Below are 24,328 nucleotides of genomic sequence, written 5' to 3'. Positions count from 1 at the left end.
CAAAATCGCTCTTGATTTGTTTTTTTAAAGGGATTTTATGACCTGGTAACTAAGACCTTTAGGTCATGTCTTATTTTAATTTATATTCTTATTTTTATGAAAAATGATAATATGGAATGAAATATAATCTCAGTAAAATGGTGGTCATTTACTAAGCTTTATTCAGTGGACTTTTTAGAGGATCCCGAGAAGGTACGTTCAGCGGCTTTGTTTAATTTTCCCACATTTGTGCACTTTCACAGTTATTAAACAGTTAATAAACCACCGTTACTACACATTTAAACCTGAAGAAACACTAAATAGACAAAATAAAACAAATCACACAACTTCACTTCTCGCGTTCCCGCCAAAAAGTCCCTCTTGATTTATCATTTTATGTGATTTTATGACCTGGTAACTAAGACCTTTAAGTCATGTCTTATTTTAATTTATATTCTTATTTTTATGAAAAACGATAATATGGAGTGAAATGAAATAAAAATGATTAATTTGAGACGTTAATCAACTGGGATGAAATTAAATGAAATGAGATGATATGGAATGAAATATAATCTTAGTAAAATGGTGGTCATTTATTAAGATTTTTTCAGTGGACTTTTTAGAAGATCCCGAGAAGTTGCGTCCAGCGGCTTTGTTTCATTTTCCCACATTTGTGCACTTTCAAAGATATTAAACAGTTAATAAACCACCGTTACTACACATTTAAACCTGAAGAAACACTAAATAGACAAAATAAAACAAATCACACAACTTCACTTCTCGCGTTCCCGCCAAAAAGTACCTCTTGATTTAACATTTAAGTTCATAGACACAGATTATACACTTAATATGTTCATAGATAATACAACTTACTTTTAAAAAGTCGATAAATTTGTCGACCGCGTATGTAACTTTAATGTTATTTTAATGTTGACAAAAAACTGTCAAGTTAGTATTTTGGAAACAAATCTAGGTGAGTAAATTTTGTTTTGAAAGTAAATTAATTTTATAGTGATATTGCAAAAATAATTATGTAGGGTTATTGAGAAAATGCGACACCAATACAATTATGACCCTTTAAACATGAAACAAAGTTATTCTGACAAATTGTCACTCAAGTCAACATTAGTTAAATAAAATAGGCTGTCACTAAGATGTTACATACGCTTGTTTTGTTATTAGCAAATTTGACCAAACACCACTTATGTCTGTATCAAGGTAGGTAAATATAGTTACACTCAGAAAGTTAAATTTATTGTGGCCTTTAATTTATATAAATTCTATTTGCCATTCATAATTTAAGAAAATTTATTTTTCTGTACCAGCTGCCACTGTTTTTATGAAAAATTGCTGCATATTTTTTATTGTAATCGATCACTGGAAACTATATTTTAAATTAACCTTTTATTGTTTTAAAAAAATGCATGTTTTTAATTATTTCATTCTAAATATACATCTATATATATCTAAATAATGGGTATCTTTTGAACTAATTCTAGATGATCATCTTACATTTTAAAATCTTGTCTTGTTTACTCAACTATAATTTTGTTTCAAATTTAAAGCCTAGCTTGAATGTATGACTTAATTTATTTTACTTTATTTATCGCTACGTCACTGGCTCCCAGTAAGAATGACTTTTCCCAATTTGATAACCAGGTGATAATTTTATTTTAATAAATAAAATATGTTTGTAAAGACATATGTACCAATAGGGTTGTCGTAAAAATGTTCATGGCTATTATTATTAAAATTAATAAAAGATAAATATTTTTTGCCAAACGAATCATGGTCTAATTCAAAGTATAGAACATTCCCTTAATGCAGTTGATCGGTTGGTTACCTTTTTTGTTCCATATTACCTGGTAGCCACCTACAAACAGCTAAATTGATAATAGTAGTTGGGCTCATCTGGTTAAAATGATAAATATGTATTAGAATGTAGGTAATTTTACCTGTCCTGGTGAAACTGGAAAGGCCTACGGGCCACCAGTAATCCTTCAATCATAAAAAAAAGGTAACTTGCTAGTAGAGTAATAGAGGGTTGCTCGTCAAAATTTGTTCATAGATGTCGGTAGCTGGGCTTTGAAGGGACAGTTCAGGAAAATAAATAAATAGTAACAACCTCAATTGTATCAATTACACAGAATTAGCATTGAAGTTAGGATCCAATCTTTGCATATTTTTTTTCGGGCCGGGGGCTGAACCTCCTACGAGGTCCCCGCGCCTAGGGGGCGCGCGGGGTATGTGGGACTCAACGATCTGCAAGGTGTTGAAAGTAGACCGCGGCCCAAGGAATTTTAGGGCTCACCCACGACTCCCCTGCACTCTTACAACCGACGTCTGATCTCCGTCCGGGGTCAAAACCCGGTCAGAGTAGGGGGGTTCCCGCGGTCAACACTACAACCAGACACGCGGCGCCACCCCGAGGACGCTCGACCGACGGGTCGGCGAGGCGATAGTCGACCACCAACGACGTCGGTCTCCGCGGTACGGCGGCCCTACCAGGCCGCCCGGGCGATGCCGCTGGTGTTCCAGGATACCCCGCTGGGCCAGAACCAGCCTGCCGTTCGGAACGCGATACACCGCCGACCGGGTTACTCTTCCACAGTATGTTCGGCGACGACAGCGACGACGAAAATGCGGACCGCATCGCAGTCCGCAGCCGCCGACGCATCGTCCCGTCCTCCTGGTGCCAGCGCGCTAGAGTGACGGTAGCGTGCGGCGCAGTCTCAACCCCCTTAAGTCGCCCCGTAACCATCATCGGGAGGAGACTGCCTCATCCAATCTTTTCCTAAGCCTACCTGCTTTCCATATGTACACAGGATCCGATTATATTAATGCGTTACAACAGAAAAAAAGTACAGTTTACATTAGTTTATTTCAAGTATACTGACTGCACTACTATGTGAGTTTAATTCGCAAAAATGTTATACATTGTTACCCACATTTTGTGTAATGATGTATCAGGGTGCTGGTAGAGTTGTCTTATCTCTGTAGCACCGTAGAAATGTTTGCAAAAGCTTAAATTTACTGTGTTAAAACCTTAACAGCAGTGGGGTAGCGATGCGCATCCTTAGTGATTACAGTTTGGGTTGGCCCCAACAGCAACCTGAATATGATTGAGAGGAGGCTGGACTGTTCATAATATTATGTGAGTCACTGCAGCAAGGTCTCAGCTATGCTTTTTACCTTGAAGCACTGAGTCATTTTAATTTGAATTTACATCTTTACTAACAGATGCTGTATATTATTTTGTTACTAATATTTTTGATTTTAAGTTATTTTAATATAATGTATATGAACTACTTATTATTATTTAAAAATATATTTCTTAAGAATGTATTAAATATTCAGTATTAAAGAAAGTATTAAAAAATATCATGCCCCTAGTGGTTACAACTACAAAGTCAGATACCTCCTCACAATGAGCAGCATATTGCAAATTACTGATTCTGCTCTTAATCCATTAGATAATGAAAAAGTTGTTCAAAGAAGAAGAAATTGTGCACAGACACCGATTATTAATTATGATAACAGTTTATCATAGTGTATTCAACCTAGAATTACGTACTTGATTACTTTGTAATATTATTAGTTAATGTTATATTATTATATTGAGATTAATATCTTAAATGTACTTATGGTTTTTCACAGGTCGATCGTCATAGAAAATGGCATCAACTACAATGATCGAGACTGTTACCATAACAAGGCCATTAAAGGTAGGAAATAACGCATATTCAAATAATATCATTCTTCTCATGCCATGCAGTGAAACGTTCCTGAACAGGAATGTCAATCATACAGTATCTCATGTATGTTTGACGATATATGACATGTCCTTCTTCAACGAGGCTTGTCGAGAGTGGTAGACAGCGGCCTGGCTCTACCCCTGTCATTGCTGAAGTCTATGAGTGACGGTAACCACTCACCATCAGGTGGGCCGTATGCTCGTCTGCTTATGTCTGCAAGGGCAATAAAAAAAAAGTGTGTGAAAGTGTCGCTACAAGATAAACATCATCACTATCGCAAGTGTAACAGATTCATATCTGTTGAACCCTCAAACAAAAGTAAATACTGCAGTAAAGACTGATGGTAGGTTGTCCACAAATCACAATACTCGTTCGATTCACGACGAATTTAAACAATGTAACCAGTGGCTGATTTGCAGTCTCGGCCGCCCTAGGCCCAAGTCATCAGCCGTCCCTTTCTCAGCATCCACCATATAGACTATGTAATGAAATTACTTTATTGTCAACCTTTATCTAAATAGATTTAGAAACTTGGAAAAAAATAGTTTTACGCGGTATATATTGCACCATGCAGTGCAGTCCGCCCGCCATACGTTATAATAAGTTTTTTGACACGTTTGGGGCCGCCCCTAAATCTGGCCGCCCTAGGCCTGGGCCTACCGGGCCTTAGGGTAAATCCGCCACTGAATGTAACCCAAACGCTAGGGTCAAAATATTTTAACAGGGTTCTATCTTTATTGCTCTTGTTGTGGCTCCTATTTATGGCAATGTGATTTAGAAATTTTGCGAATGATTTTTTTTCGCGTATGATTTTCATACACTACGTTATCCTTGATATAACCTGCATCGTGAAAGTGCGAAACGGAATAAGTGATAATTAGAGGTATAGTTTATTAAACGCTTAGAAAAGGATATATATATTAAGAACACAAAAATGCAAAAGTAAAGTTGGAAGTCTTATTGCTTCAATCAATCTCTTCCAGACAACCATTGAGCGAATATAAGATTGAAGAGACTGCTGAGCATCTGAATTTACGTTAATAATATTGGTGAAATACTTAGTGAAATACTAGGCCTTCTAGGCCTTCACTAGGCCCTGGGTCGCGTTTCAGATCCTGTGGTAGATTCTGCGAAGCAGGGCTTTTGCTAGGATTCGTGTTAGCGGTTGTATCAGATTTGAGCCCCGTGAGCTCACCTACTAGCCCGGTGACGCTGATATGGTCTCTTTAGACCATTAAACTTAGGTAGGGAAAAAAAAATTGGCTAGGTTTACAAAATGTATAGATACGCAATGGCTACATACATTTATCATTGCAGAATACGTACATAAATTGTAAAATAACTAATCCATATATTTAATATAAATAAATAAATACAAATCATAATATGTTGTTTAAGATATAAGCACAAAAGTATAAGATTGGGTAATAGTTCTAAGTAAAACCAATGGCCTACGCAGTTAGTTTTACTTTATAATGTGGAGTGCGTTATAGATGTACATTATAGATTATTACGGGCTGTTTTTTTCTAAATTATGAACTAAGTTTTCTAAGGAGCAAAACTTTTTTTTAAATATGTATTTATTCTGAAAACGTCTGGTGGGTTATTTTTGTAAAATTTAAAGAACGACAATCAAAATTAGAATAATAATTTGATAGACTATCCAACTGCGTATTTAATTACACAAGTAAATTAGAAAAAACAAGTTGCAAATTGTAAACATGTTTATATAACCGAATAACCCTCACACCTCATTAGTACTATTAAGAATATTATTCGCCATTCCTAATCTAATTTAGAAAGTATTAGGTTAGTGTTCTGTGAAAACTGTCAAGTGCGCTATACCTAGTATTGGATTATCAGCAATCGCTCGCCATCCTTAGTGAAGTCTTGTGAATCGTGATGCATACACACGGTAACTTGACTGCTAGTTATCTTTGGCAACCGGGTGAATTTGCTCGCCGGATGCTCGGAGAACGTCCATCTCCAGTACCGCCCACAAGGGACCTCTGGCCTCCACCTCAACAGCCGCTAAGCATAAGTACCCTTCAAATCTCATATTTACAAGATGAACCGGAAATTAGGTGTTCAGCAACGCTCCCTGCTCAATCAGGTTATGCAACTAAAGAAGACGATCGACACAGACCACAGATGTGTACTATCGGCACGAACACCGATCCGCCACCAAATATGCTTGAAAGGTTCAGAATTTTATTTAAACGTCAAGAGAACGAGACAATTAACCATCGTCGTGCCGGACAATTTACTATAGTTCCCAGAGAAACATCTTTTGAGGTAAAAGAAGAAAGCTCAGCTTCTAAAAAACTTAACAGGATAAAAAAGGCACTTGCCAATGCTAAATACAAAATTGCACCTCGTAGTGAGACTATCGAGAGTCCTAAAATAGTGTACGACACGTCCAAGCCTGGTGATAGGATGAAGACAACTTTTGGTGTTCGCGATAATCGAAGAATATGCAAAATACCTTCGCGAAGTGAATGTCTTCGAAGACTTAGTACTGTGACCGATTGGTGTCGTCCACGATCACGTCGACCTCCTCGACGGCAACCCCCAGTACCACGCTTACAAATCACTCAGGTGTGATCATTCGAGACTGCAGCCATTTAAAAATAAAGAAACTATGTATTTTATGTAAAAAAATAAGTAAATATCGGAGTGGTGTCCTCTGTTTTATATTTAACTTATGGTATGTTGAAGTCCTTGCAGAGATTTTGGCTAATAAATGTATGGCTACAATTTGTGATTAAAAGTTATAATTTGTGGGGCGTAAAAGTCTTGAGTCGTCCGAGGGGTGTGAGGGAAGCTCGGGACAGCTGGGAGGGCGGCAGTCCCGCGCCATTCGTCGTATCGTTCGTACGACGCCTATCGAACGGTACACGTCCCTGTCCCGAATTCCTATAAAATTATTCATCCCCAAATTTCATAAAATACTCCTAGTAAGAATAAAAGTACTTCGGAATCAATGTAAGAAACGGCGTTTCGATTAAGCTGTTGTAAGAATAATATTGATGCCTTTGAAGTGTGTACTATCCGCGCAACCTACTGCGCAAATTACACAAATGGAAACCAAAAACTACACAGACCTATACGTTTTTTTTAGAAATTATTGTTGAATGAATAACAAAATGATTAAAAACAATTGAAAACAAAACAATATTATAAGAATGTTTGGTTTTTTTGTTTTTATTGTTAGCAGATTTTTTTTAACATAGCATAAGTATAAAATAAGAGATAGATATTTAACATCGTTAGCATCAAGGTTGTATTTTACCCGACCGCCTGCCGAAGGAGGAGGCTAATGTTATATGAGCCATCCGTTCATTTATGTGTATATTTCTTTGGTACGCTCTATAGCTTTAATGTTGTGAAGGATATCAACTAATGAGATGTTATTTTAGATTAGTTTCAGTTGTGAGAGTGACAAAATTAGATAAAATGGGTTTCGTAAAAAAATATACATAATAATATACATATTATATAATAATTATAAAATATACATTAGTGTAGGTATTGGAGGCGGCGATAAACATAATAGTATTATTTGTATGGAATTTAAACGTGATCGCCAATTTTGAGATCCGTTGATATTTAAAATCACGAACAAATTTTAATGAACACACTGCCGAATGAGCATGTGCACCCAGCGTTGCTCGGGTCACTTACCATAGTAAAAAGTGTCTTATGTGTTAATTCAGGCTATAAATTATATTTGTGTAAAATATCCAAATCGATTTAAGCTAAGCTAGGTTGTTTCACAAAAAAATTATTAAGTTTTCTATCTAAAGACTGTAGGCACTGAAATTTCATATATCCGGATTTTAATGCCTGACTTCGCACTTACCGTCACAATAAATTTATAAAAGTTATCTATCTATCTTCTTCTTCTATCTTCTATCTTCTATATTATATATAAAAATGAATTGCTGTTCGTGAGTCTCGCTAAAATTCGAGAACGGCTCGACCGATTTGGCTAATTTTGGTCTTGAATTATTTGTGGAAGCCCAGAGAAGGCTTAAAAGGTAAATAAATATGAAAATGCTCAGACTGAAATAAAAATAACAATTTTGTTTTCACTTTGATGTGCCCCCGTCGGATGGATTCCTTTTGTTTGTTTTAAGTTTATTTTATACAAAAGTTTAGATCTTTTATTTCTTGATTGAGGCACTACGAAGTCTGTCGAGTCAGCTAGTAAAATAATAAAATCAATAATTTTGCTTAGAAGGAATATACAGTTCAATCCTAGGTCGTCAAGTAATTAAATGTTTTGGCTATATCCTTTGAATGATGAAAAACAAATGGTACAGTTCCAAAAAAAAATCGACTCGATCCCCCATTTATCTTAAATCTAATAAGCACATGATTCATCATCGTATAAGCGAGAGAGAGAGAGAGAGAGATTTGAAACGTATTCATAATCTTTGTGTAACCCGCACGATGCAGCGAAGTGTATGGATAGTACAATTATTATTTGTGTATGTTTTCTGATCAATTTCCGGATTGAAAGAAAACAAACAAGTTAGACATTTTACACATTGTTCGACGCAACTTTTTTAACAAATGACATCAAAACTTCTTAAGTGGACAAAAATTTTTTTTTATATTAATTAAAAAATCATTGACATCTAGTGGTAGGGACTTAATTTTTGATGAATCCATTCACTTTGTGGTTAAGGATATCAGCGCCATTAAAGTGTCTGATACAGATAACTAGGTTTGCTCAGTTCCACACTCACTTCCATAAATAATTCTTAAAATTCATATCAATTACTTTTACAACTAATTTCGATTCTCTTTCCACAAAGAGTGTCTTTTGAATGTCTGTTGCCAGTAAATTATTGTAAAGAATGAAACTTTCGGTATCATCCCTATTACGTTTATGTCATTGTAGGTAAAACTCGTTGCTCTTTGAGGTCGTAAATATCAACAAACGACCTCATTTGATGGTTCTTTTTTAAATAAACCGGTGTGGTGGCATGGCGGCGGTGACCTATATTCAAGGAGTTTGACATGAAAAACGTTAATTATTGAGCTGCCTCCGAATGTTGTACCGACCAAGCCTTGTAAATAATTGTTGAAGGCAAGTAAATAAATAACTACTAATACATAATTTTCTCTTTAAATGTTAACTTATATATCACTATCACTACATAGTATAAAACAAAGTCGCTTTCTCTGTCCCTATATCCCTATGTATGCTTAAATCTTTTAAACTACGCAACGGATTTTGATGCGGTTTTGTAATAGATAGAGTGATTGCAGAGGAAGGTTAATATGTATAATAACATCCATTAAATATTGGAGAAATACTGTTATTTTTGAGTTTTCTAATCTGATGTCGTAAATAATCAATAATAAAATTTCATGTTTCCGAAGCGAAGCGAGGGCGGGTCGCTAGTATTGTAATAATTAGCGGCTATGCAATGTGAAGTATAAAACAAATAATCTATAATAATAATCCTTTATAATTTATGAAATACTTAAATATTCTATTAAATTAATAAGGGGTAATTCCCAATGCATTTTGTGTTGTGGCTTGTGTTGTACGCAACAGCTCTTATGGACAAACTGTAATATATAAAATAAAACTAAAATAAAACTTTTTTGAAAGCTGTATCGAAATTTGTTGTACAATAACGATTTCAAGATTTGCTATAATTAATTTGTTGTACAATAACAATTTCAAAATTTGCTATAATGAATGCGTACTTATTGCGTAGTCAGAAAATTATCTGTTCCATGTTCGTAAATTGAGTGGAATACGTGCAATCTTCTTTTAGATAGATACCTGACAATTATCTTTTCATCTTAACCGGATTACATAATAATTTTAATTAAATAACAATAACGTAGAGATTTTTGAATTAATTGTATTTCTTTTTAAATACGTTCACTAATAGTATAATTTATATTTATGCTTTTTGTACATAAAATTTAAGAGCCGGACTAAAAATTAATAATACATATGCCTCTACACATTGAAGTAATTTAGTAAGCAGACGACCCCCGATTCACTTGAAACACCCATCTCCGATTGAATTGAATCTTGAAATTTGATTATGGTGCTGTGATTGTGTGCGCTAAAATCAAGGAAGCGTCTTATGTGTGATGTGGTGAAGTTTGGTGAGGTGTGAGTGCGGTGTCGTGGCGGGTGGGTAGTGAGCGCATGCAGGGGCGCGCGGGCGCAGGTCCGGGCGGGCATCGCACTCTCCCGCGCGCCCTCCCACCTCCGGTCCTGCCGCCGCCGCCACAGTTTGCTTCCGAGGAAGACGAGATGCCGGCCAATCAAATTGCACAGGTTTATCAAAATTATTTTATTTTTAATTTTTATTGCTTAGATGGGCGGACGAGCTCACAGCCCACCTGGTGTTAAGTGGTTACTGGAGCCCATAGACATCTACGACGTACATGCGCCACCCACCTTGAGATATAAGGTAGGACCTTTTATGAGTCCGCGCGGGTAGGTACCACCACCCCGCTTATTTCTGCCGTGAAGCAGTGATGCGTTTCGGTTTGAAGGGTGGGACAGCCATTGTAACTATACTGTGACCTTAGAACTTATATCTCAAGGTGGCTGGCGCATTTTCTTTGTAGATGTCTATGGGCTCCAGTAACCACTTAAAACCAGGTGGACTGTGAGCTCGTCCACCCATCTAAGCAATAAAAAAAAAGATTGAAAGAAAAAAAAATGCACTTTTCGCCGGTATTATTAAATTATTTTAAATTTAATTAAATTATATTATTAAATGCTTTTTTAAATGTTTGTTGCAATTTTATATGACAATTCGATTAGTAAAATTTATTTTTCAACAAAAGCAGAAAATTTAATAGTTCATATTGCTTTCGTTCAGTTTCTTCAATAATTCGATTAAAGAAAGACAAGATTTCGAAGGGAAATAAATCTTGAATAGAGAATTACCGACCTATTATATAGCATTTACATAAATTTTTCATAGACAATTTCCAATAGGCCGGTTTTCATTGTGGATTCAAGCACAGATCATCATAACATTCAATAAACCAAATATTTAATCATTGGGTTTACCATATGGCAGGCGAGCTCTGAGCAGGTGTTTTTAAAGGATGATAATAAATATAATTGGTCATCGATTCGTTGTGGAAAAACAATAAATATACGTTCCACATTTCACGACCCTGAGTCAGTATTTTCTCTTGTGTGCGTAACGGACGCATATCTCCGTGCGAGATAACAAACAGTACATCCAGGCGTCGAAACCCAAATTTACCTGAACTTGGATCACATGGTTCAGTGGTCACGATCATAGAAGTCTGAGTTACACAGGAAAAAGCTTTCCGTTCTTCAGATCGAAATGCCATGATTGCGCAGCAGAAATACTCGGTACTTTTGTGTCCGGACTATCAACATTCATATTACGTGGATTGCGAAGTCTCATTAAATCGAAGGAAATTGACGTATCAATAGTTTATTCAGAACGATCACAAGGTTTACGAAAAAGAAAATGCTGCAGTTAAGACACCTCGCCCTCGACAACCTGACGTACTGTTATTGAAGGGAAAGAAAACGGGAAAGTGAAAGGTGGGTGGTGTCTAGAAGTGAGGGACGGGGCGCGGGGAGTAGTCATCGATCGGAGTTCCCGACGGGACATAGAGCCGCGGGGACCGCCATCAGCTGATAGCGAAGCGCGACGATCCGTCTCCTCAAAACAACTGTCGTCAGGGCTTGGGAATGGTTCGAAAATTACCAGGTTATTATAAATCCCAAGCAGGTTTTTCGTGAACACTCACTAGGAGCGAAATCGATACGTGAACACTATATTCGCCGGGATTAACCAGGTTAATATCAAACGATTTGGAGGCGGGGCATCCCGGCACTTTTCAAGACAAGTTAGTTCTTGAGTTGATACGAAAACTTTTCGTATCTCTAAATTGATACGTCTAGAGTGCAGCACGGTGGTTTGCAATTCTAGCATTCTCGAAGAATGTGACTTCGTCTTTCTCGAACTGCTTCTCTCTCCCCCTAATCCATCCAACCTATTTTTTAAACAAAGCAAAGTAATTATTCGTTCTGATTGAATAGTTTCCACGGCCGCCACCTATTGACTCAAATTGCACGGTGACATTAACGTTGTGTGGTTTATATCAATATTGCGGTAACCGCTTAAGGACCAGTAGGCCGTGAGGTCATCTGCTGTCCACGTATACAGCAAAAAATCTTATTATAGAATTATAAATTTTACTAGGATTCTTTTATTCATTAATCGTGACAAACCGGAAATGTTTAGTATCGAGGGGAACATAATATATGAGTCACATAATAATATGGTGATAGAATTGTTGACCTTGGTTGTTCCGTAATATGATTCGATGACGAATGATGAATAATTAAGTACACCAAGAAAAAAATATTAGGTACAGTTATAATTATATTTCTTTTGTTTTAACTCAGTTTTTACAGCTAATATTATGTAATTAAGCTGAATGTAGCATTATCTATTTAGCTATCATTCTTTATTCAAAGTTGTTTATCTTTCGTTGTCTACAATAGACATGCTAGATAATAATATATTAGCACATTTTTAAAACTGTAAATAGAAAAATATATCTTTAAAAACCAACTATATTTCATGCTTGGACTACTTTATCTACTTCTTTTCTACATGACACATTTAACTTAAAAAAAAATTACACAAATATAACGTTTTATGAATATATAGCTCCATTCAAAATAATCTCTATTCCCATTATTTAATTCCTTTGAAGTTGTGGCCAGTTATCGATTGAGACGCACTTTTTCTATAGGACGGCTCGCTACTGAAATCTAAAGGAACATTTTAGGTTGTCCAAATTTTCATGGCGCTTAGAGCATTATATAAATAATACTTTCTAAATGACCCAATAAAGTGAAATAAGGTGGGGAGTATAATACAATCTTCAGTTATGATAAAATCAGAACAGTTCCTTTTCAACCACGCTTTTTATTCTTTTTTTTATTGCTTAGATGGATGGACTAGCTCACAGCCCTCCTGGTGTTAAGTGGTTATTGGAGCCCATAGATATCTATAACCTAAATGCGCCACCCACCTTGAGATATAAGTTCTAAGGTCTCAGTATAGTTACAACAGTTGCCCCACCTTTCAAACCGAAACGCATTACTGCTTCACGGAAAAAATAGGCAGGGTGGTGGTACCTACCCGTCCGGACCCTCTAAAGGCCCTACCACCACTAAAACGCTTATATGGCCTCAGCTACCAAACTATCACTAAAACCGGATAATATCCACTTTGTACCCCACTGCTAATAATTGAAAAGCACCTGTAGAATTCTGAGAATAAACTTCGTCCATTTTGTTGATTTAAATGTTGCTCTAATAGCAAACTCTTTCATGTTAGTTTTTTTTTCTTTGACCAAATTAACATTAGTCACTCCTTTCTCCTCCAAACGGATCAATGGTGTCATAGCTGTCATATAGAATACCGGATGGCACATCCCTATTAAGATGCAAAACAATAAGCTAGCAATCGATCTCCAAGAATAAAATAATCAAAAATAAATGGTAATAAATCGAAATATAAAAAATTATTGCAATTTTATATGATTTAAACATCATATTATAAATTCTAAGACTTATCATCAATCACACGCACGGATGATGTCAGATGTGATGTGTCAGATTTTTCAGCCATGTTATATGGTTCAATTAAATGCTAACTTTACAGCAGTCATTCGTCAGTCGAAGCAGATCGCCGTTGCCAAAAAAACGGCATTACATCATTATCATATTTCCACAATTTTTACCACCAGAATGAATTACTGTTTCGTGGCAGTAATAGACAGTGTGGTAGGCATAGGTAGCTACGTACGTATCCGTGAGACCTCAAAGAACGCGCCCTTTACTAGAGCGAAGTTTTTTGAGGTCGTAGTTGACCTATTAATATTTAAACTGGGCAAAACAGCACGCAAGACGGATTTCCTAAAAAAACAATTGTTATTGTTATTGTTGTACGTAGGGTAGTCTAGCTTACAGCTCACTGAATTTGAATGAAAGTTTGTTTTCATGACCTACAACCTTAACTACATGAATTTAAATATGAGATAAAAATATTTGGAATGCGTATAATGTAACCGAACGACATAGAGCTCATGACCTTGTCTTTATTTCAATTTTAAATTGTATTTGTATATTTTTTTTTACCTATTTTAGTGACCTCGAAGGGTCATAGTAGACCGAACGTGTATGTGAGTATGTGGGGCTCTAACCTGGTAACATTGATAACACTAGCCCTAGCAAGTACAGAGCTTCGCAGAATCTACCATCGGATCGAAAACGCGACCCACTCAGAAATTCCGGCGAGAAACTCAGTGGACTGTGTTTGAGGGTTAAGATTTCCTGTAAAATTTACGTTTAAGCAACACATAACCCAACACATATATAATAATAATGTAGTTGTGAAACATCTATCATATAGAAACTTTCTTAATTTATTCTAGGTAATCGCCCTAATATGTGGCTTGCTGGTTGTAATTCTGATGGTGCTTGGACTGGCATCAGCGGACTGGCTAATGGCGGCCGGCTGGCGTCAGGGGCTTTTTATGCACTGCATCGACCCAATCGCACCAACACCCTTGCCTTTCGACATTATAGCTCAGCCGGGATGCTACGCCGCGAGACCAGCCCCATACATCAAGTCAGTATAGCCAATTATGAATATGATGTCGAGAAATAGAAACGCAGCACAGATTTGAAAGCATCGTGACATAAAAGATAAGACGACTGGTAGATGTATATTGATGTCGCGATGCGACTGAGCCGGTGTTCGAATCCCGCAGGCGGGTACCAATTTTTGTAATGAAATACGTACATAACAAATGTTCACGAATGAATTCCACGAATAACATGGTGTAAAAAATCAAATCCGCAACAATTATAATGTTGTGTAATATTGTGCAATTAATTACTAGTGGTAGGGCGTCTTGTGAGTCCACACGGGTGAGTAACATCACTCTGCCTACTTCTGCCTTGAAGCAGTAAAGCGTTTCGGTTTGAAGGATGGGGCAGCCGTCGTAACTATACTTTAGACCTTAGAATTCATATCTCAAGGTGGGTGGCGCATTTACGTTGTAGATATCTATGGGCTCCAGTAACCACTTAACACCAGGTAGGCTGTGAGTTCTCAGAATAGTTACATTTTGTCACAGAATAGTCACAATAGTTTTATTTTATGTAATTGATGATAGTTGAGTTGAGGTTTTACGTGTGATGTTGGACAGGGCCGCGGCTGGTTTGTGCGTGGCGACGCTAGCGGCGGATGTGTGCGGGGCTCTGTTGACCGGGCTCGGACTGCGCTCCACTGATCACCGCACTAAGTTTCGGTACTACCGTTTCGCAGTGCTCGCTATGGCCCTTGCACGTACGTATCCACGTATACGCGGCTTACGATATCAACATAAGTGACAACAAATTTAGCTTGTGTTCGATCAGTGGCTCTCAACTTTTTAATTGACGAAACACAGTTTGAGCGATTTAAAAATTTTGACGGCACACAAAGAAAAATGTATGCCTAGAAGCCTTGTTTTCTGACCTATAACACATCGTGTAAAATAGTACGATTATAACTTTGCCTATAAAATGTGGTGATACACAAAATTGTCGACCTAATGCTTGAGAATCATTGATCTAAATTCTACGTCATGATTTACTAATTTTCATGATGAATATACATATACCAACCAGATAACAAAGCAATCAATAAATATTACCTAAGCCATTTTAAGTTTAATTAAAATTTTTCATTTAAATTTTTAACTACTTAAGAAAATCTAATAATTATAAATGTTTTAAATAAACTATATTGCCTGGTATAATATGTGTTTAGATGTGTTTGAAAAATAAGACCCGTTCGATATTCCATTGGATGTGGGTGAAATTCGATTCTTTAAATTTCATTGCTCAGGATTCACAGAAATGTTCTTAAAAATTATAATGAATTAGTGAAAGTTGATTGGTAATGGAAGACACAAGGCAGCGTAACGATTACTAGTTTAGGGACTATTATTACATTAAAAAAACCGATTGAACTAAATGCGCAGAGTAAACAAAAAAAAACAAAGAGGAAACAATAAAAAATTAATGCGGCTCACTGGCATCCTTAGAGATTTTCTTGAACAAGATAGTGTTTCCATTTCTAACTAATAAATATAGAATGAAGTGTAAAAGGAACTAGGGAAATTCTAATTCCAACCCTTGTATTTGTTTGGGTTATTAATTTAAGTAATAATCCATAATAGCTGAATAATCAGAATTCTGGTTGATTCAGATAGATGTCTATTATTACTAAACAGTTAATTTCGAACGGATTGAATCCGGAGAGCTGATATTTTCACTGAAATCGATAATAATGTTATTTAATTTTGATCACTTTGCATTTTTCGCGGTCACGGACGACTTAAGTTTTGATCGTAAAACATAGTAAGTTTTAATTATTTGTACGACTTGCGAAATGCGTGTGTTACTAATTATCTGTTTTATATTTTCAGTGATGTGCATTTTGATAGCATTAGTCATCTACCCGGTTTGCTTTGCGGCCGAATTAAATCTGGGTAAGCGAATTCCGTTTTATTTTAAAATTTTCTTTCAATTGTAATATTCTAAAGATATGGTGTGGTAAGGTATTTTTAATAAATGTATGATATTTTCTTTACGTATTTATATATACCTAATGTAAAATTATTAACGTGCCTTTAAAAGAAAATGAACACTAAATGAATACAAACCGAAAAAAAACGATCTCGCTTTGTTTATTTCTTTGTATTAATAAATTAGAAATAGATTAATAAAAAATATGTAAAATTAAATATTGTAATTTAGTGCTCTGAGGATTTCCAGGAGATAATCCCGTCGTCTTCGTTTTTTTCCCTACCTATTCTAGTAACTTCTAGGGGTTATTCTAGGATTCACTGAACTAGTAGGTGAACTCGCGGGTCTCAAACTGACGTTGTTGCTAACATGAACCCTAGTAAGAGCCGTGCCTCGCAGAATCTACCACCGGATCGGAAACGCGACCCACTGGCAATATCCAGCGAGAAATTCAGTGGGCTGTGTGTTATGGGTTAATTTACTCGTCGAGCCCTTCGTCGCAAGCGACGGGTCGTCGAGGACGGTGACCGGTGCTTGAGGTACCTAAAACCACCGTTAGTGGATCGGGAGAATCCGTAATGACGTGTTTTGGGCGACGTCGACTGTTTACCATTCGGTCCGCAGTATCGGGAATTTATCCGCCGCACCGCTTCCAACCGGAGCGGAGTTTCTTCATACTACTTAGAACCTCTGCTTTCATCCATTTATCGTACCACAATATATTATGCCAAGTATGCCAAGAGGATGTCCCCCTTCAGAGATTTTTTTTATGTTTTCGTTCTTACCTATGCTGATAGCCTTGAGAGGCTATTTCAGCTTCTCCTTGACGTGTAGGAGAGCTCACGGGGCTCAAATCGGGGTGTTGTTAACACTGGCCCTAGCAAGAGCAGTGCTTCGCAGAATTTACCACCGGATCGGAAACGCGACCCACTGAGAAGATCCGACGAGAAACTCAGTGGGCTATGTAATAATGTTATGTTACAGGTAACCGGTCAGTTTGGGAGTTTGGTTGGGCGTACGGAGTGGGGTGGGGAGCCGCCATATTCCTGTTCGGGGCCGTAGTGCTTCTGCTCTGCGACAAGGAGAGCGAGGAGCTTTATTATAAGGAGCGGAAAGTACGTATCAACCAGCTAATAACGTCCGTATTAGAAGTATACGTGTGAAAAGTTAAGCGCTTGAAATGAGGCCGTTAGCGCAAAAGTGGCCTATGCTTACTATAGTCAGTCAGTATGGAGGCAATTAGGCTTGAATTTTCATGAATTTTAATTTAAGTAGGCAAAAAAAAAACAATACGCCCAAAATAACGTTTACAAAGCTATCTGTTACACCGGCCGACAAATGAAAAATTTTTGAAAGTTGTTTGTATTTGAACCACAAATATCACCAATTTATACTATCTTAAACACAAAAACACCTACATATTTGCCCTATCACATCAGATTTTATTAAAAGAAGGAAAAAGCATTCTTTTCAAAATTTAAAGAAAAAATCAATAATCATATTACAAAAACATATATTTGAACATTTACAAAGAAAACATTGAGTCTAAACAATGCTACAGGACTATTTAGAGTGACATCTTTTACGTTTCGCGACAAAATTACGTCTGGGTGTAGTTTTTTTGTGAGTATCTTCAGTAACATCACGTGTCAGTGACCAGCAGTAATCAGCCATCATATTCACATTCCATCGACCTTGGTACCTTGTCTCCATAGTTTTTATGTCCTGATGAAACCTTTCTCCCTGCTCTTTACTGTAATCACCAAGATTATCAGGAAAAAAGTCCACATGTGAATCTAGAAAGTGGAGTTTTATGCTCATATTACACCCCAATTTTTGATACTTATCCAATAAGTTTGCAACCTTATTTTTATAGTCGGGATGTTTATTATTTCCTAGAAAATTGTTGACAACATCTTTGAACGCCAGCCAAGCATCTGATTCAGTGTTATTCATTGTGGCATCAAATTTTTCATCAGCCATCAAAGATCTGACTTGCGGTCCATCGAACACTCCCTTCTTAAATTTTTGCATCAGATAATCTTGGAAATTTTTTACACAGGTATTCAAAATTAGCATTGTTTTTATCCAATACTTTAACGAACTGTTTCATCATACCGAGTTTGATATGAAGCAGAGGTAGTAAAATTTTTTCAGGACTAATTAAATTTTTTCGTGTAACGTTCTTTGTTCCTACTTTGAGATTTTTACGAGGATTCCATTGTTTTTGTACGTAGTGCTTGTCTCGTGCTCTACTGTCCCACTCGCACAAGAAGCATGGAAATTTTGTATATAAGTAAAAAGTAAAACGTAAGATTTTTTTATATAAACACACTAATTTCAGTAAAAATTTTATAAACAAAGTAACTGTAGAGGTTTATTTGCAAGTAAACCTGTTTCGAATGGGTGTGTCGTTGTTGCAACTAATATATTTCCTCATGAGAGGTCGCACAATTCGAGAAAAGAGCGCCAAAATCTAAAATTTAATTTATTTTAATCAAAAAGTTTAAAATAGCCAATATCTTAACTTTTTTAAAAACCTGATGTGATACGATAAAATGAGGTATAATTTCGTGATCAGCACTACCAAATTAGTGGAAAAAAATAATCAGAACTTTAACAAGGAAAATGATGTCGGCCGGTGTTATCTATGGGTGAAACTATGGATAGGCCGGTTTTGCATCAAAATTTTTTATATTTTAAGTTAGCGACCCGTCCTCGTTTCGCTCCGGAAACTGTAATTTATTATTGGTTTCTCCACTATTTAATGGATGTTATTATACATATAAACCTTCCTCTTCAATCACTCTATCTATTAAAAAAACCGCATCAAAATCCGTTGCAGAGTTTTAAAAATTTAAGCATACATAGGGATATAGGGACAGAGTAAGCGACTTTGTTTTATACTATGTAGTGATAAATTCCAATATACATCATATAAGCTTGAATATAAAAATTGGGGGTTAGGCCACTTTTGCACTGATGGCCTCAAATATGAATAATAAAAAAAATTAATAGAAAGTTTTTTATTAACTTAAATGTATGGCCGTACGACCCGTTGGAAATATCTGCGCACCCGGTTGAAATGCGCTTCCCCACGCCTAACTAGTACCGTTGCCAACGCAAGCGTCGACGCACGTGTATTATTCTTGCTTTCGTAATGTCATTTTTGTTTATTGTCTGTTCACTCTGTTTCAAATTAATAAACTACCTATTTAGTGTTTTATTGTAAGATGGGTAGGACTATAAATAGTGCAGAGCGGAATTTAGTAGACACAAGGAAATAAACGTACTTTAAAAAAAAGTTGAGAATAGCCAAACAGGAACTCAACCTGTCCGGCCAAAAAGACGCCCTAAGAAACATACTAATAAATTCTTCGGGGTACATACAGGTTTAAAAAATTTAAACGAAAACGCATTTTTTTTTGCTATCTCTCTAGTTTGCATGACGTCATTAAGCCAGGTTCGCAGATATTTCCGACGGGTTAAACTGTATTGAAAGCGAAGCGCCTCTTATTTATATGAGATCTGATCTTAAATTTATACCGTCAGCGTATATTGCAATTTATTTAAAACAATACATTTTGATGCAAAAATGGTTTATCCCTAGTTTCACACATAGGTAACAGATGGCTTTGTAAACATTGATTTTGCGCGAATTGTTTTTGGCTACGTAGCCATGTGAAAGTAAATTCATAATCTAATTATGGTAAGCTTAGGTCACTTTTACGCTGACGGCCTCAATTAACACCTATAATGGTATAAGAGAAATGTGAAGTGTTCACATTGTCTTCGTCAGCGTTTGTGTGTAAATATGTAATTAATTGATCAGGTGGTGAGCGTGGAGGGCGGCGGACGCCCCTAGGGTTGCGGGCGCCTGCCCGACCTCGTGCCGTGAGCGCGCGTCTAGTGCGCACGCACACGCGCGCCCGTGACGCGGCTCGACGCACACGCACACACGCACGCCACGCCGCGCGGCCGACGCACGCGATCCCATAGCCTTTTGAACGACATTGCCGCCTGTACTCTACCACTGAACAAATGCCATAGATACTAAGGATCTTATTTAAAAAAAAAAAACTGATTAACTTTATGTCGATATTTAAACTTTTTAGTATTTTGATTTAATTTGTTAACATGGAGCGCACTAACGCCGTGTCATTCGAAAGGTATAAAGCAGTCGCTTCGTCACTGAAGTACTACTATATTATTATTAGTATTATTATTGCCGATCGAAATGATTAACCCTGGATTTTTTAAGAATTATTTTGATATGCGCTTGCGCTGAATTTATCGGCGAAGATACAAATTCCGTCGTGTTGAGTATATTGGGCTTGTCTCATCGTGTTGCGGAACTCTGAAAGCGATTGTCACGAAAGATCTGATTCGAGTAAAGAAAATTAATGTTAGTTTTTTGAATATCTAGTTTTTTTGTGAGGAAAATTAATAGTAGGTTTTGGACGACGTCTGTTTTGCTTGTTATATTTTGTAAATAAAAAATCTATAGGCTGAGTTTACGCACAGCAAGAGAATAGCTACAACGGAATTGTTTGTCTGGACAGTGTTGAGCGCAGTGAATTTGCTCGGACTTAACCACAACAATCTGTTTACAAATCTAGTTCTAAATAATTGTACAATTTTTCTAACATGTCAGAACTATTGTGAATAAACTGTTGCAGGGATAAATTGAATGAAGCTTTGATTAAGTAAAGTGCACGGCTCGCGGCTGAGAAATTGAGTTTTGCAGCATAAAGTCTGATTATAATAAATTATTGCAAATCAGACGGTTAATCCAAAGCGTTTATGGTTGGTAGATATGTGTTTATTCGTAGTTAATTTGCTTAATTTATTTATGTACTGATATCGTTTTTAGTCATTTATTAGTTTGTGTTAGAGGATATATATTTAAAAACAAAACAAAAAAAAAAATGTAGCTATAAAAAGACCTTTATGAAGTGAGAGTAACACTTTGTGGGGTCGCCTTTTGTGAATTTGTGTATTTTTGATTTTTCTATAAACTTCACTGTTAGATTTTGAAAAGATTTTGTTTTGTTTGCAAACGTTACCGATCTGTGTATCGAATTATGGAGGGAACGTGTCCAAGGTCGTTGCATTAGAGGTAATATTACAACCATTTAAATGAGCAAGGATAGTGCGGCTGGTACGAACTACATTGAGTCCACGATGCGTCTCGGACACGCTCCTGTCCGCGTGTCCAGAGAAGGCCGCTTGTCTCTGGTCGCGTTGCGGCGAGTGCGTCGCGTCGGCGGCGTCGGTGTGTGCGTGTGGGTGCGTGCGAGTGCGTGCGTGTGCGTGCGGGCTCGAGTGGCATCGGGCAGGCGACCCTAATAACCGCTCGCTCTACTCTATACCTGCGATTACAGATAACGAACTGTGTTTTAGTGTAGTGTAAAGTGAAAGACCGGACCTATGACCGAGTGAATTAATGTTGTAATAATGTACGGGCTATGATAACTAAGACGTGTCGATCGCCGAAGTTACCTTTCGATGTGTAGTTTAAAAATCGATATTCGAAATCGATTCGCGGACGGGCTATTCGGAATATTAATTATCTGAAATGTGAATCGATATTAAAATCAACATTTTCGGATGCCCTATTTTCGCTCGATTTCAACATAAGTATAAACGTATAGAATAGAATCAATCGATATTATATTCCGCAATAGATATTACTCTGTAAAATTATTTCTATGTATGTAATCAGAGCTAGGTACTCGATTATCTGCGAGCAGAGTTGAACCTCAATTATTTTCAGGAATTGAAAATCTAAAAAATGCATGATACTTTATTAACGATTGTCATATATTGTAACCGCATTAATGTAATTAATCTCAAATATAGTAAGTAATTATAGTACAGCGGTATATTATTATGTACGTTTAAGTAAGTCTAAATCATCATAGTTGCTGTAGTCATTAGAATGATAAATGGTTTTCGGACATGATGAATTTATTAGTGATTCAATTTATTCTGTACTACTACTATAATATTAGATGTTTGTGTAATCTCTCATTAAGGCTTTAAATAATTTACATTTTAATTTATAATAATTATTTACATTTTTACAAAAACTTAATTTTAAACTATAACTATAGCTCCTAATAATTACACGGCAACTATTGGAATCCTCACTTTATGTTTAGGAATTTTAAAATTTGATTTAAGAATAAATATTTTACTTATATATCTAAATTATATGTAATCTGTAGTTTTTAAGAATTTGTAACAAAACTAAATGATACAATTTATCAGAACTCGTTGTATGAAAAAAAAACTATATAAATAGATTAGAAATGATTTCCTTTAATAATAAGCTACATAGCAGTATTATGTTATAACGTACGTAATAATGTGTGATACCTCAAGTTTTATGTTTAATATTATTTTCTATTATGCTCTTTCTTTCATTTTATATTAGGTATCGTTCTGTGTCAAGTCAAAAATTATGCATATTTCCCCACTAAACTACACCACTGCCATGAGTTATAAGTTATTTAAAGTGATATTTTATTTTCATTATTAGGCTAATTTATTGGAAATAGTTTTAAAACATGAGGAAATTTATAATCCTGTTAGCTACTTACGTATGGGCAACTAAGGCACTTTAGTCAGTAATGTTATTGTCTAATAAATGTATTTATTCCGAAACCACTTTCTAATAAAATATAAAAATAGTCATAGTATGACGAGTACAAGATTTTGCGATACGAAAATGTTGTATATTTAAAAAATACAGTACAAAGTTATTTATCTTATTATTATTGATTGCGTAGACAGGTGATCTAGCTCACGACCCCCTTGGTCTTACGTGATCGCCGATGTTCATAGACATCTTATAAAGTAAATTGAGATATGAGGTGCAAGTGAGTCGCTATTGTATAACAGCTCTCACACTTCACTACCAGGGTTCTTAGTGCGAGTATTTTAACGTTCTCGATAGCGTAAAAGTTAAGTCAAATTTGTATGGAGTTGGAACGTTTGTCTACGTTTGTCACTAGGGGCGCTGTTCCAAATGTATACAAATTTGAGTAACTTTTACCCTATCGAGAACGTTATAAAACTCACATTAAGCACATAGAACGTATTTCTACTTTGCATCAGAAATATGTAGGTGATCGTGAAGCCAACTCGTATGGACTTACACTACGCCCCTAATTAGTCTATGCTGATTGGTTATTGTAGAATCTCGGTGTAGTAATACTCTGGAAACGTTGTCTGCTCATTCTCCAGTGAGTCCGGGGCGGCGAAAGTATTTCAATCTTGCAAATAACTAAAGATAAATTTATAACAAGAGGTGTTTTTTTTATATTATTGTTGTTCGAACATTGTGAAAATTAAATATCCATAGTAATAAGTCAATTGTTGTCAGTGTTAAAATTGTTGCCCAATTAGATCTGAAAGCAAGCTATATGTTTCCTTAGCCAAATATGAGTCATATCAAACGAGATTGAATAAATTAATTAGTACATAAATGCATTTTTATTTCAAAAGTATGCCAAAATTTAAGTTTAATGAATACTCTATTTATATTATTAATGGCTTATACTAATTAATTTTAGGTTATTCTAATACTATAATTCTTATAGGTATTAGAATAACCTAAAGGATAAGATTATTAGGACTATACTGCTTTGCTGGTACTGTTTTTTTAAGGAAATGCGTAAATAATCCATTTTCACGAATGACTTTATAGATAACATCATGTAATAAAACTCAAAAGGTCAAAAACTATAATTTGAGTAATTAACGATTGTAATGTAGAAATATCACATGGGCTACTTGTTTTAACCGTAACTAGGGACTTTTTTGGTTTTAAGAGTGGGACAGCCGTCATAAAGTAAAATTGAGATTTTTTTATTGCTAAGACGATTGGATGAGTTCACGGCCGGTATCTGGCGTTAAAATTAAATGATGTCCGGAACCCATGACAGCTCATGTC

At 36.1% G+C, this 24,328-nt stretch overlaps 1 protein-coding gene across 4 annotated transcripts; it reads left to right on the top strand.

The window, feature by feature from the left end:
- Positions 1-4,929: 4,929 nt before the first annotated feature.
- Positions 4,930-23,861, top strand: LOC114252615 (uncharacterized). 4 transcript variants are annotated; one of them, XM_089729161.1, is made up of 6 exons: positions 4,930-6,332; positions 14,223-14,419; positions 15,003-15,142; positions 16,269-16,331; positions 17,353-17,483; positions 20,201-23,861. In XM_089729161.1, the coding sequence occupies exons 1-6, from the start codon at positions 5,637-5,639 to the stop codon at positions 20,231-20,233; spliced, it is 1,260 nt and encodes a 419-aa protein (XP_089585287.1). In that variant the 5' UTR covers positions 4,930-5,636; the 3' UTR covers positions 20,234-23,861. The 4 variants fall into 4 exon arrangements, with proteins under 4 accessions (XP_089585287.1, XP_089585290.1, XP_089585288.1 ...); XM_089729164.1 differs by lacking the exons at positions 4,930-6,332; positions 20,201-23,861 and adding exons at positions 6,338-6,719; positions 9,745-10,050 and having other exon boundaries at positions 17,353-19,313; XM_089729162.1 differs by lacking the exons at positions 4,930-6,332; positions 20,201-23,861 and adding exons at positions 6,338-6,719; positions 9,737-10,050 and having other exon boundaries at positions 17,353-19,313.
- The last annotated feature ends 467 nt before the right edge of the window (positions 23,862-24,328 follow it).

The sequence above is a fragment of the Bombyx mandarina genome, chromosome 08 (assembly GCF_030267445.1).
Source record: "Bombyx mandarina strain Sakado chromosome 08, ASM3026744v2".
NCBI lineage: Eukaryota > Metazoa > Arthropoda > Insecta > Lepidoptera > Bombycidae > Bombyx > Bombyx mandarina.
Note: the sequence above shows the minus strand (reverse complement) of the source record. Positions and strands in the feature narration are given on the sequence as shown.

What these genes read in the sequence shown, in the direction of transcription:
- LOC114252615 (XM_089729161.1), top strand. Translation starts at nt 5,637, where the DNA reads ATGCATACACACGGTAACTTGACTGCTAGTTATCTTTGGCAACCGGGT. An exon ending in CACGCTTACAAATCACTCAG is followed by an intron (nt 6,333 to 14,222) that starts GTGTGATCATTC and finishes AATTTATTCTAG; the next exon opens with GTAATCGCCCTAATATGTGG. An exon ending in TTTATTATAAGGAGCGGAAA is followed by an intron (nt 17,484 to 20,200) that starts GTACGTATCAAC and finishes TTAATTGATCAG; the next exon opens with GTGGTGAGCGTGGAGGGCGG.